Below are 12,150 nucleotides of genomic sequence, written 5' to 3'. Positions count from 1 at the left end.
CGGCCTCTCACTGTTGTGGCCTCTCCCGTTGTAGAGCACAGGCTCCAGACGCGCAGGCTCAGCGGCCACGGCTCACAGGCCCAGCCGCTCCATGGCATGTGGGATCCTTCCGGGCCGGGGCACGAACCCGTGTCCCCTGCATCAGCAGGCGGACTCTCAACCACTGCGCCACCAGGGAAGCCCCACTTGTCGTTTTAACATGATGGTTCCAACAAACTCGAATGCTAGATCAAGGCTGGCAGATATTTTATGAAAATGGAAGTCAAAATCTGCAGAAGTACAAGGAATAACAAGAGACCTGATTTCACAGATCATATAAGACAATAATAAAAACAAAATGATAGAGCCTAAGGGACTTTTTTTTTTTAAGCCAGAAGCTCAAAATGGGCCCAAGCACATGACGCAGCATGAATTAGACTGGTTGTATTATTAGCTATTGAAAACCAGCTACGTGGGTAAGCAGAGGCATCCTGGGTATTGGGAACATGGTCTGGGTCAAGTTAGGGAGGAGGCACAGGTAAGAAGGGGACAGCCTGGGAGAGTTCATGGAGAACAGCAACGTGAACAAGGCCAGCAAGTCAGCAAGTTAGGTATATATATATTTTTTACCACTGTTACCCACTTTATATCACAGCATTCCAGTCCCAGCTATAAACTGGGCCCAGCCACAAGAGCCCTTGCATTCCCATTTCTGAGGTCAGAGAAAGAGCAGAGATAAACTGACAATTCCTAGGATTACAGGTACCAGTGATGGGCCCCTCCCTGCGAGAGGGACTTATACACAGCATCTTAGTACATCCTCACGGCTGCCCTGTGAGGTCGGCTTTAGGGCTTTAGGGTCTGTGGCCAGACCACGTGGCTGGATATCTAGCCCGATCTTACAATGAAGGAGAGAAAGTTACCAAAGCCCTTCGCTGGAACAGAGAGGTTACACAAGCAGAGGCTGTTATGGGATGACAGAAGGCAGGGGCTAGGGTGATAGGGATGCAGCAGGTGGAAACTGGAGCTGGGGAAAGCATCCTTCCATTGGTCAGCCCAGGGCTCTCCTGTGGAGCATGCTCTGTGGAAGGTGCTGGAGAAAGGAGGAGGGAGGAGGCCCTGGAGGTGCAGACCAGGGCCTGGCTCTGCCAGGGACAGAAGTGGCAGGGAGGCAGGAAGGCAGGATCCTCGGGGGCTGGCGCTGCTGGGCTTGGGGGTGGGGGCAGGGTGAGACCAGGAGGAGCAAGTGCCAAGATGAGCCACCCAGGCGCTCTGGCCTGAGCAGCACAATTAGTGTGCGAGCCAGGACAAGGGACCAAGTGGACAGGGAGGGTGCCAAGTACTCGTTTTGCAAGTGTAATTGTGAGATCTGTAAGCTGCTTCACAGGTCCAAACTGCTTCTAAACACATTGAGCTGTGGAACCGGGGAAATCAGATGCAACCCTCAGGCCACTCCTGAAAGCAGCCTTCCACCTCCGCCCGGTTCCTTTCTCCCTACCGTGTAGATAGGACCGGGAGAGAGTCCCTCTCTGACTAAATAAGCTCTTCAACAAACTTCAATTCCTTTTATTGGACTGGATGCCAGGCTGGGAGGGAGGAATGAAATCATCAGAATGCACGTGTTCTCACCGTATATAATCAAATGACAAGGACTGGAATATAAGATGTTAAGGTAGAAATAGATGTGTACAGACAAGAGACCATCCACGGTGGGCTTTTCTTTCCCCAAACCTTAGTAAATGTTATTGTACATCTGGTTTTCAACCGAAAAGAGGGTGCCCCCCCAAACAAAAACAAACACAGGAAAGCGAGCCCCCCCACTACAAAGAGTGGCAGTTGTTTAACCCTCTGGTCACCGTATCATCGCGGGGAAAAGAGCTCTAGCCCTTCCCCTGTGGTAGTAGAACCAAGTCTCCATGCCAGTTATCAGAGTAGTTTTATCATGCTTCACAGCCATTTCATGTATTTGGTTAAGGGTCTGATTTAAAATAGGAAATGCACCGTGCCTAGGAAAGCATCCCGGAGGAGGCCCGCCCGCAGGACAAGGGGAAGGGTGGCAAAGAAAGAACCACTTTGCGTCCTCGGCTGAAAAGCACGAGAAGGGCAGCGTTTCCCCTGCTCTGATTTCCTCCGGCCACATTCAACACCTACAGAGATGTACTGAAATAAGTTCATGGGAGAATATTTTACAGGTGAAAAGATGGATGAGTTCTGGGGCCATCAGCAAAGCAGGGAAGAGTGTACTAGTCCAGAAAGGCGCCCTAGCATTGTCCAGCACACCACTTTCGATGGAGAGGGTGAGAGCGCCAAGCTTTCTCCCTAAAATAATCTGACCTTCGGCAATCTCCTTGACCTCTGGGGTCATGCATTCCCTGGCATCTATGGCTCAGGCTCTGAAAACACACAACCTCCATAGCCATTTCTTAAAGGTAACTGTCCTTGATTATAAGGTCATAAAGGGAAATCCTACCAATCACTTATGGACACACTCGGGGATGGGGGATGGGGGACGGGTAACACCATGGTCCCTTGCCTCTCAGTAACGGCCAGAGACAACAGGACCCAGGGCCTGCTTCCCACCCTAAGCCCCTGTTCTCTCTCCCCTTTCCCTGCACCCTCCACCCTGTCAATGCTGTCCAGCCCCGCATGAACACAGGCAGCCACATGAGCCCCCAGTCACGCCCATGCTAAGGGAATTCCACATTGCTTGCCACTTACCTGGATACAAGACTAAAAGCACCTTATACATCCTAAAGACTGCTCAGCTTTTCGTCATAGTCAACCATCACAAAAACTCTATACTTCAGAGAAAAGGCCATATATTCCAGGAATTACTTAAATAATGGATCTTTCAACCACCCACTTGGTGAGTACCATTGCATGAAAGCATACACAGCACCTGGTCCAGGCCCTGTTAAGCTGTGTCACTGCACACAGATGTAGTCTAAAATCGCTGCCTATAGTGATAATAAAATCATCCGCGCTTCTCAGCCCCAGCAAGACGGGCAAGATTCTCTCAGGCACGCTACCTGTCTTTGATCTGTACAGTAAACATTCTTTAAGCCTTTTCTGCCTGTGATGTACGACCTTGCCTTTTGGAAGCCCCACCTTGGATACCTCATGGCACAGAGCTTTGCAGCCAGGGCTGCTGTGGAGGGCGGGCTCTCTGACCAAGCAGGCCACCTTCCGCCTTCCGGGTTAGCCCTTTTGGGACAGGGACACGCAAGTCTGCAGCTGGCTCCAAAGCACATGGAATCTACTGGAGTTTCAAGTTCATTCATTCACCTGGCTACATTTGGCTTAGCCTGATTGAGAGGAAAGATGTAAGATTCTCCCTTGGGAATGCAGGATCATGAAAATTAAGTGCATCAAGGGTTAAAATATAAGCACGTACTATCCAGTCCACACCTCAAAGCAGTTCATAGTTTAGAAGGCAGGAGGGAACCTTTGTTTACCTTATTGATGAGAGTGACTATATCTCCTTCTTTGATTGTCAATTCATCGTCGTTCTGTGCCTCATATGGAAATATTACTTTGCAGTAATCCTTGGCTGTAAGAAGAAAAGAAAACACAACCCTTAAAATGCTTTATCTAATGAGCTGGCCCAGAAGGAGATGTTACATTAACTTCAGAGAAAAGCACGCTTAACAGAAAGAACACAACTACTGCATAAAGAAAGAAGGGTCACCCTCGGAAAACTACCCAAGATTGCTCATTTTTGGTTCATGCATATTTATTCTCATTTTTCCCTCAAAAATCATGTGACATCATGAAAGCAATTGACTGCTTTGCTTCTCTCAGGCAGAAAAGCAAAAAAGGTTTCCTTGGTCTCAGAAAATAAATGTGTATTTTTGAATACTCTTTATTTTACATACCATTTTTTTTAAAGATATTCGCCATGTATTTCTTCTTTAGGTCTTTTTTTTAAATTAACTAATTGATTTTTATATATTTTTTTGGCTGTGTTGGGTCTTTGTTTCTGTGCGAGGGCTTTCTCTAGTTGCGGAAAGTGGGGGCCACTCTTCATCGTGGTGTGTGGGCCTCTCACTCTCGCGGCCTCTCTTGTTGTGGAGCACAGGCTCCAGATGTGTAGGCTCAGTAGTTGTGGCTCACGGGCCCAGCAGCTCCGTGGCATTTACATACCATTTTATATATTCTTCAGGTGAATGCATAAGTAGACATAATCTACAAAGAGCATAAAGCTTAAGTTTTGCCCTCACTATCTTCTTCCACACATCACTGAATCAGAAACAGGGTATCTGTATGTTACAAAGCTGACATGGCACTCAAAACAATGAGAAAGACTCCATTACGGTCCGTCTTAAGAGACAGATGTCAATGGAGTTGTATGTGAACATGTGTCAACCACAAATGGCCAACAAATACTGACCAAATGCTCTTCGCACACGTGTCGGGGGGGCGAACTTTTCAAATATGTCCCATGGTCTCTCTGTGGGAACCTGCCTACTCAGGAACCTACGACTGTTCATCAGCAAGGAAATGCACCAGCTTTCACCAAAGACAGAAAAACACTAAGGCCACTCAAAATCCATTCAAATATGCCCTGAATTATATGCTTTTGAAAGGCTACCTGATATTAAAACCTTCTCTATTTACACAAAAGCACCTGTTTAGAGGACACTGAAAACATTTGTAAGGTATTTGGGAAACTAAGACTTAGAAAACAGGTTTAATGACACAGGACAGAAGGTGGAAAGAAAAATTCAAGAGAATTAGTATCTACCGGGACAGGTATTTATTAGTCTGCATCAAAGTCAACAACCCTAATGGCTTTGAATGGCCTTAAATATTGCCCAATGATTAGGCCACTCCTGCAGACAGATAACAGCCTAGAGCTATATACATAAGTATCAATTACAGCATCCCTAGTACAATTTTTATCACTAAAATGTGTGGGGTTCTTTTTTATTACGGTTAATGTCACATCAATCAAAGAGAGTGATATATAAAATCAACGCAATAAAAAGTCTATAATACAGACACACTGTGGTCTAGCGTTGGGATATGACAGAGGATAGGGAGGGGAGGAGGGAGGAAAGGGGAGAGGGACTTACTTTGTTTACAGATGCTTTTGCTTTCTGTCCAATGGCTTGAAGATATCAGTTACACCCCCTATCCTAGTGCTGGAAACCTTCTGTCTTAGGTACTCTGGGAAGCTGATGCCTTTTGCTCCTTAACTCATGCTAAGAGGCACTAGTTCTAAATCCCATCAATACCGATCTGCCCATATATTCCTAAGCCCACATAGTTCCATCTCTCTTAAATTCGTTACAGCAAACCTCCCAAATTCTGAATTGGCCCAAATGTTCTAAAGGGAGGGAAAAAGTTAAGCATCTTTAAATTGGATAATGACAGCTCCTTACCAATTTTCCTACTGACTGTGCTAGTGAAATATGACTACCCAACCTCAAAACTTACAGCAACACTGAAATAAACACAGTATTATTGAAGAACTGCCCTGCAGAGTCCTGGCTTTAAGAATAATTTGTTGGATCAAAATCACGGAAACGTTTTACACAGAAGATAAGACATCCGTGGCCAACAAAGAAGAGGAACAAGTCATGTTTTTATTCCTTTCCATCAAAAAAAGTCAATTACATAGAGAATGGACTTGAGGATACGGGGAGGGGGAAGGGTAAGCTGGGACAAAGTGAGAGAGTGGCATGGACATATATACACTACCAAACGTAAAATAGATAGCTAGTGGGAAGCAGCCACATAGCACAGGGAGATCAGCTAGGTGCTTCGTGTCCACCTAGAGGGGTGGGATAGGGAGGGTGGGAGGCGCAAGAGGGAAGAGATATGGGGACATATGTATATGTATAACTGATTCACTTTGTTATACAGCAGAAACTAACACACCATTGTAAAGCAATTATACTCCAATAAAGATGTTTAAAAGAAAAGTCAATTAAGTGTGGTAGACATTGTTGGTTAACTTCCCGGCCACCATTCCCCATCCCCTTCCCAGTTCACAGAATCCTAATTTGCTCAGGCATTATACTCAGGAATAGGGAACACTCCCACAGCCCTAGGGATGAGTCAAATACATCTAGGCAAATAATATTTTTTATAATCATTTAAAAAATTGAAGTATAGTTAATTTACAATGTTGTGGTAGTTTCAGGTAGACAGCAAAGTGATTCAGGTACACACACACACACACACACACACACACACACACACACACACATTCTTTTTCAGATTCTTTTCCCATATAGGTTATTACAAGATATTGAACATAGTTCCCTGAATATACAGTAGGTCCTTGTTGGTTATCTATGTTATATGTAGTAGGGTGTATATGTTAATCCCAAACTCCCAATTTATCTCCCCCACCCCTACCATCCCCTTTCACAACCATAAGTTTGTTTTCTATGTCTGTGAATCTATTTCTGTTTTGTAAGTAAGTTCATTTGTACCATTTTTTTAGATCCCACATATAAGTGATATCATATGATATTTGTCTTTGTCTCACTTCACTTAATATGACAATCTCTAGGTCCATCCATGTTGCTGCAAATGGCATTATTTCATTCCTTTTATGGCTGAGTAATATTCCATTGTATATATGTATATATATGTACCACATCTTCTTTATCCATTCCTCTGTCGATGGACATTTAGGTTGCTTCCGTGCCTTGGCTATTGTAAATAGTGCTGCTATGAACACTGGGGCACATGTATCTTTTCAAATTAAGAGTTTTATTCTGGGGCCTCCCTGGTGGCGCAAGTGGTTGGGAGTCCGCCTGCCGATGCAGGGGATGCGGGTTCGTGCCCCAGTCTGGGAGGATCCCATGTGCCGCGGAGCGGCTGGGCCCGTGAGCCATGGCCGCTGGGCCTGCGCGTCCGGAGCCTGCGCGTCCGGAGCCTGTGCTCCGCAACGGGGGAGGCCACAACAGTGAGAGGCCCGCATACCGCAAAAAAAAAAAAAAAAAAAAAAAAAAAAAAAAAGAGTTTTCTTCTGATATATGCCCAAGAGTGAGATTGCAGGATCATACGGTAACTCTATTTTTAGTGTTTTAAGGAACCCCCATACCGTTCTCCATAGTGGCTGCACCAATTTACATTCCCACCAACAGTGTAGGAGGGTTCGCTTTTCTCCACACCCTCTCCAGCATTTGTTATTTGTAGGCTTTTTTATGATGGCCATTCTGACTGGTGTGAGGTGATACCTCATTGTAGTTTTGATTTGCATTTCTCTAATAATTAGTGATATTGAGCATCTTTTCATGTGCCTGTTGGCCATCTGTATGTCTTCTTTGGAGAAATGGCAAATTTAGGTTTTCTTAGGCAAATAATATTAATTTCTCTCCCCTTTGTTGGTGATTGGTTGAGGGGTGAGCATGTGGTCCACTTCCAGCCAATGAGATGTGAGAGGAAATGTGCCGGCGGGGGGGCAGTTAGATTTTGTTCCCAGATAAAAAAAGATACATGAGGAAAATAGGTGCCCCTGCCTTTTTGCTTTTAACACTGTTTCATCCTTGTTGGAAGATAGTACATAGTTTGGTGCCGTTGCAGCCACATTTCACCCATGAAAGGAAAGCCAAAAAAATCAAAGAGGAGGTGACCCTAAGCCCTGACATTGTTGAGATGTCTGTTGAATTAACCAACTTCAGGGCACCTGTCTCTGGATCTCCTGTTATCTGACTTAATATAACTCTATTGCTTATCATTACTTTGTGGTCAGGTAGGCATTTATCACTCAAAGCCAGCCCTGACATGAAGGTGCCCTGACATGAAGGTTCCCTGACATGAAGGAACTCAGTAGAAGAAAGAGGACACTTCCAGTAACCTCCTCTGAAACACTTCACTATAATCTGCCTCTCCCACCAAACCTTCTTGCCAGGTATCTTTGTCATTCCCTTTTCCCCCAACTCTTCCCTTTTGCTACCTTAAGACCTGGCCTCCTAGTAGGAGGTTCGTAAATGACTATGGAATTGACTTGTAACCAACATAGAAAACATTTACAAGAAAGTACTAACAGGCCTTTAAAATGTTTCACGGGGCCATCTTGTTTTATGCCCACAGTTTTCCTATAAGCTAAAGGAGGGTAGGTGTCCCTCTGTCTTTTTAAAAAAACAGCTTTAATGATGTATGATTTATATACTATAATATTCACATATTTTAGTTGTACAGTTTGAAGAGTTTTAATACATTTATATAGTTGTGTGGCCATCACCATAACCCAGTTTTAGAACACTTCCACCATGTAGCTCTGCTGTTTTATATGTGAGGCCTTAGACACAAAACTATCTAGAAAGCACCAATTTTAGATAAAAGGACGAGATAAAGGTGCCAGTGGCTACCATCAACTACCTCTCTCTGCAAAGCAGGTTCCCATACCATACCTCGCCCCTCTTTGTATCCCCAGAACCTGACACACCTCCCGCTCAGTGTTTCTTGATCATCCTCTAGCAACACCTAAAAAGTAGAGGAAAATCTGTGGGATAGCAAAGTAGGAAGAGAAGATTCTGGGCTAGAAGTCAGGAGAGTCGAGACTGGGTTTGGTCCCCCCTGGTCTTCCCCAAGCACACAACCTGAGGCAATCACACCGTAGCTCTGGACCTCATGTTCTCACGTGTAAAAGTGAGGCCGGCCAAGGAGCGCCAAGAGGAGAGTTTGGTTAACTTTAGCAGGACACTTTGAGCAAATTTCAACTTATTCCAGAATTCCAGTATAAAACAACTAAAAACAGAGCTGTCTGGTTAAATTAGAGAGTGGGGCTGGTCCATCTCCCACCCAGGTCCCCAGAAACATCCCAGTGAAATGCTGGAGGCGGGCAAGGAGCACACTGGGCTATACCTTTGTCCTCGCCGGCTCTGACGGTTCACAGCTCTAGTCATGAGCACCGGAACTCAGAACACTCCTGACCAAATATGGCAACGCTTCGCTTCACATTTTAAGTTATTATGATATATTTGAAAATAAGAATTTGTTTTTACTTCTGAGGCATTCGGGCCCTAATTCAGCAGTATTGGAAAAGAAGAACATTATGTTGGTTTGGATGTTACAATGGTTTTAAGATACTCAAAAAAAATTCAAATGCAAAAAAGTTGATGAACTCTGAAAATACGATCTTAACTTTATAGTATACGGAACGAAGATGTTCCCTACTTTAATTCAAACATTTATTGAGTCACCACCATGAAAAAGATATTGTCAGTTCCTGGGCCTGTGATATACAGGTCAGTCCAACCACACCCTCCCACCCTTGCACGGAAGTGACAACCTAATGCCTGGAGAAAGGCGAGGGGAGAAGAACGACAGTAAGAAAACACAAGTACACGAATAAGCATCAACTCACTATGACTGAATACTGTCATGGTGTTTCAGAGAAAGGCAAGACTGCATGCAGGAGAGAGATCACAAAAGAGGAGGCATTTGATATGTCTTGAAAGAAGAGTATAATTCCAAATCCTTTTTGAACGTGGGAAGATTATAAATTTTAAATGAATAGCAGACAGAGGTAGAGAGGAAAGGACTGAAGTTAATTTTTGGAGGCAGGCATTTTCCATCTATTCATCAATTAGATGGATTTAATTAGTCCAAGATCAAATAGGAATGAATACACACAGACACATCAAGAAATAAAGGCACAATTTATCCAGTAATTAAGATGATTTTGCCTCTATTTTTTCTTTAGAAAGATTTAAAAATACTAATAAATTAGCATAAGGCTGAAACCTTAAGTCAGTTCTTAAGCTTTTTTGTCTTAGAGTCCCTTAAGAATCTGATGAAAAAGCAATGACCAGAAAAAGGAAAACAAAAACATAGACACATTCAAAGGTGCAGAGAAAATGTGGTGTACAATATCAGAAGAGTCAAGAACCCTGAATCTCTTGCCCAGTTCCCAGTAAAGAGCCCCTTGCTAAGTGATGATTGGCATTCCAATTTTAAGATACGCCAAGAAGTCCAGTCATAATTCACACCACCTCCAAAAAAAACACAAAAAAACAAAAAACCCATTATGTCAATCTCTAAATTTCTAGAAATTTACATGAGATTAAAAACAGATTGTTCACAGAATTGAAATCACATGAACACATCCAATGACACCCTTCAGCTGGCTTTATAATCTATTCATATAAAAAACAAACAAACTTAAGAAAATACCCTCACCTTAAAAAAAAAAAGCAGGGCCTCCCTGGTGGCGCAGTGGTTGAGAGTCCGCCTGCCGATGCAGGGGACACGAGTTCGTGCCCCGATCCTGGACGGAGCGGCTGGGCCCGCGAGCCATGGCCGCGGGGCCTGTGTGTCCGGAGCCTGTGCTCCGCAACGGGAGAGGCCACAGCAGTGAGAGGCCCGCGTACAGCAAAAAAAAAAAAAAAAAAAAAAAAATCACCCTTAAAAAAAAAAAAAGCAGAAGAAACAGAATAAACATATCAGCAAAGAGAACATATAAACACACAGCAAGAAAATAACATTAAATTTAGAACAATTCTCTGGGCTCAATTTAGGACATGAAGATCAAAACCCCATGTGCCACAGAGTCTGGTAGGAAGCCTTCCAGACCTTTCAGCAGGGATGGAAAGTACCAGGTCATGCCTGGAATTGAAAATTTTCTTTTCCTTTGGGACACTAGGACAAACACATCAAGCTCAGTGGTGTCTACTTTCACCAACATCGAAATCTGAAAATTCTTTCATTAAACTGACAAATATTATCAGAGACACTACTGGTTCATAAGCCCTTATCCAGGAGCCCTGGGGACAGAATGTTTCAGATTTTAGAAAGGAAATACATTGCACATGTCATATAATGTGTAACATCCCCATCTGGAGTCTGAGGCTGCACCCAACCATCAAATACATTAAAATTTTGCAGCAAATGGATGAGTCGTCACCCCGAGTGGGATAAATAAAGACTATACCTAGATGTGCATCAGTCCAGGACAAGTTTTATCACCCAAGGAGTGATAAAACGTTTTGGTTTTCGGGAGCTTTTTGTATTTTGGAATTGCAGTAAGGGTGTTGACATCTATCATGTTCTGGGGAAAAGAGAATAAGTTAAATAAGACTAGTTATCTGGTTCTCAGGGAGCTTATAATCAAGGAAAGGAAATAAGGCATGTATACACAGAGCTCTGGACAAGGCAGCAGTGAGGAGAGAATGAGAGTGATGTGTCTGCCTTAAAGCCTCAGAGATTCCGAAATGGGGAAACTACTTCCCAAAGGAGAGACTCAGGGTCCCTTCTGGGAAGAGCAAAATGGCACTGGCCCCTGCCTGGACAACGTTCTAGGACTTTGACCAGAGGAGGAGGAGGAGGAGGGGTGTTTCTCAACCATTCCCGATGACAAGAATGATGTAGGGCACCTGTTTCTTCTATGCCTTCCCAGATCCCTTCCCTAGGGATTCTGAGGTGGGACCAGGAATCCAGCAGCTAAACCAGCACCACGTCCCCCAACCCCGCGTGATTCTCATCAGCAGGGATGCTTAAGAAACACGAGTCTAGGTTAGTGGTCCTCATACTTGAATGGGCATTGGCATCAGGTGGAGGACGTGTAAAAACAGAAACCCCAGGGTTTCCGATTCCATAGGGCTGGAGCAGGGCCTGGGGATTTGCATCTCTAACAAGTCCCCAGGGGATGCTGACGCCGCTGGTCTGGGGACCACACTGATCTAGCCATGGGTATTAGCAAAATGTCAATGCCAGGAAGGAGCAAAACAACCGTGGGGACCTGGAGGGTGGGCCAGCGTGGCGGCAGTGCCGAGGCTGTCTGTGCTGCATGAGAGATTTAAGTGAGAAATGCAGTTCTGCGTCAGTCTGAGGATCCAGGGCTCGTGGGGAGGGGTGAGATGAATACATTTGTTCAATAAATATTAACTAAGTGTCCAGTGTGCGCCCGGCAGCAGAGATATAGGAGTGCCCTCCTGGGGTGTACGACAGTCTATACCAGTGGTTTGCAACTGGTGTGACTTGGCTTCCCAGGAGACACTGGCAATGCCTGGAGACATTTATGGTTGTCACAACCTGGGGGGGAGGCAGTAATAAGTATAATTGACATCTAGTGGGTAGAGGCCAGGAAGCTGCTAAACATCCTACAATGGACACAGGACAGCACCCCAACAAAGAATGATCTGGTCCAAGTGTTAATAGGGCCAATGTGGAGAAAGCCTGGTCTCTACCTAAACTCAGACAGGGAAACAA

The 12,150-nt window shown here is 44.5% G+C and overlaps 1 protein-coding gene across 4 annotated transcripts in view; it reads right to left on the bottom strand.

Moving 5' to 3' along the window:
* SH3KBP1 (SH3 domain containing kinase binding protein 1) overlaps positions 1-12,150 on the bottom strand; it is a 346,074-nt gene that overhangs the window by 88,461 nt on the left and 245,463 nt on the right. For all 4 annotated transcript variants that reach the window (XM_060086464.1, XM_060086462.1, XM_060086463.1 and 1 more), the window contains one exon: positions 3,435-3,529. In XM_060086464.1, the coding sequence (XP_059942447.1) occupies positions 3,435-3,529 (95 nt within the window). The remainder of the gene's footprint in view (positions 1-3,434; positions 3,530-12,150) is intronic.

Source organism: Mesoplodon densirostris, chromosome X, assembly GCF_025265405.1.
Source record: "Mesoplodon densirostris isolate mMesDen1 chromosome X, mMesDen1 primary haplotype, whole genome shotgun sequence".
Taxonomy (NCBI): domain Eukaryota; kingdom Metazoa; phylum Chordata; class Mammalia; order Artiodactyla; family Ziphiidae; genus Mesoplodon; species Mesoplodon densirostris.
This window is presented reverse-complemented; position numbering and strand designations above follow the sequence as displayed.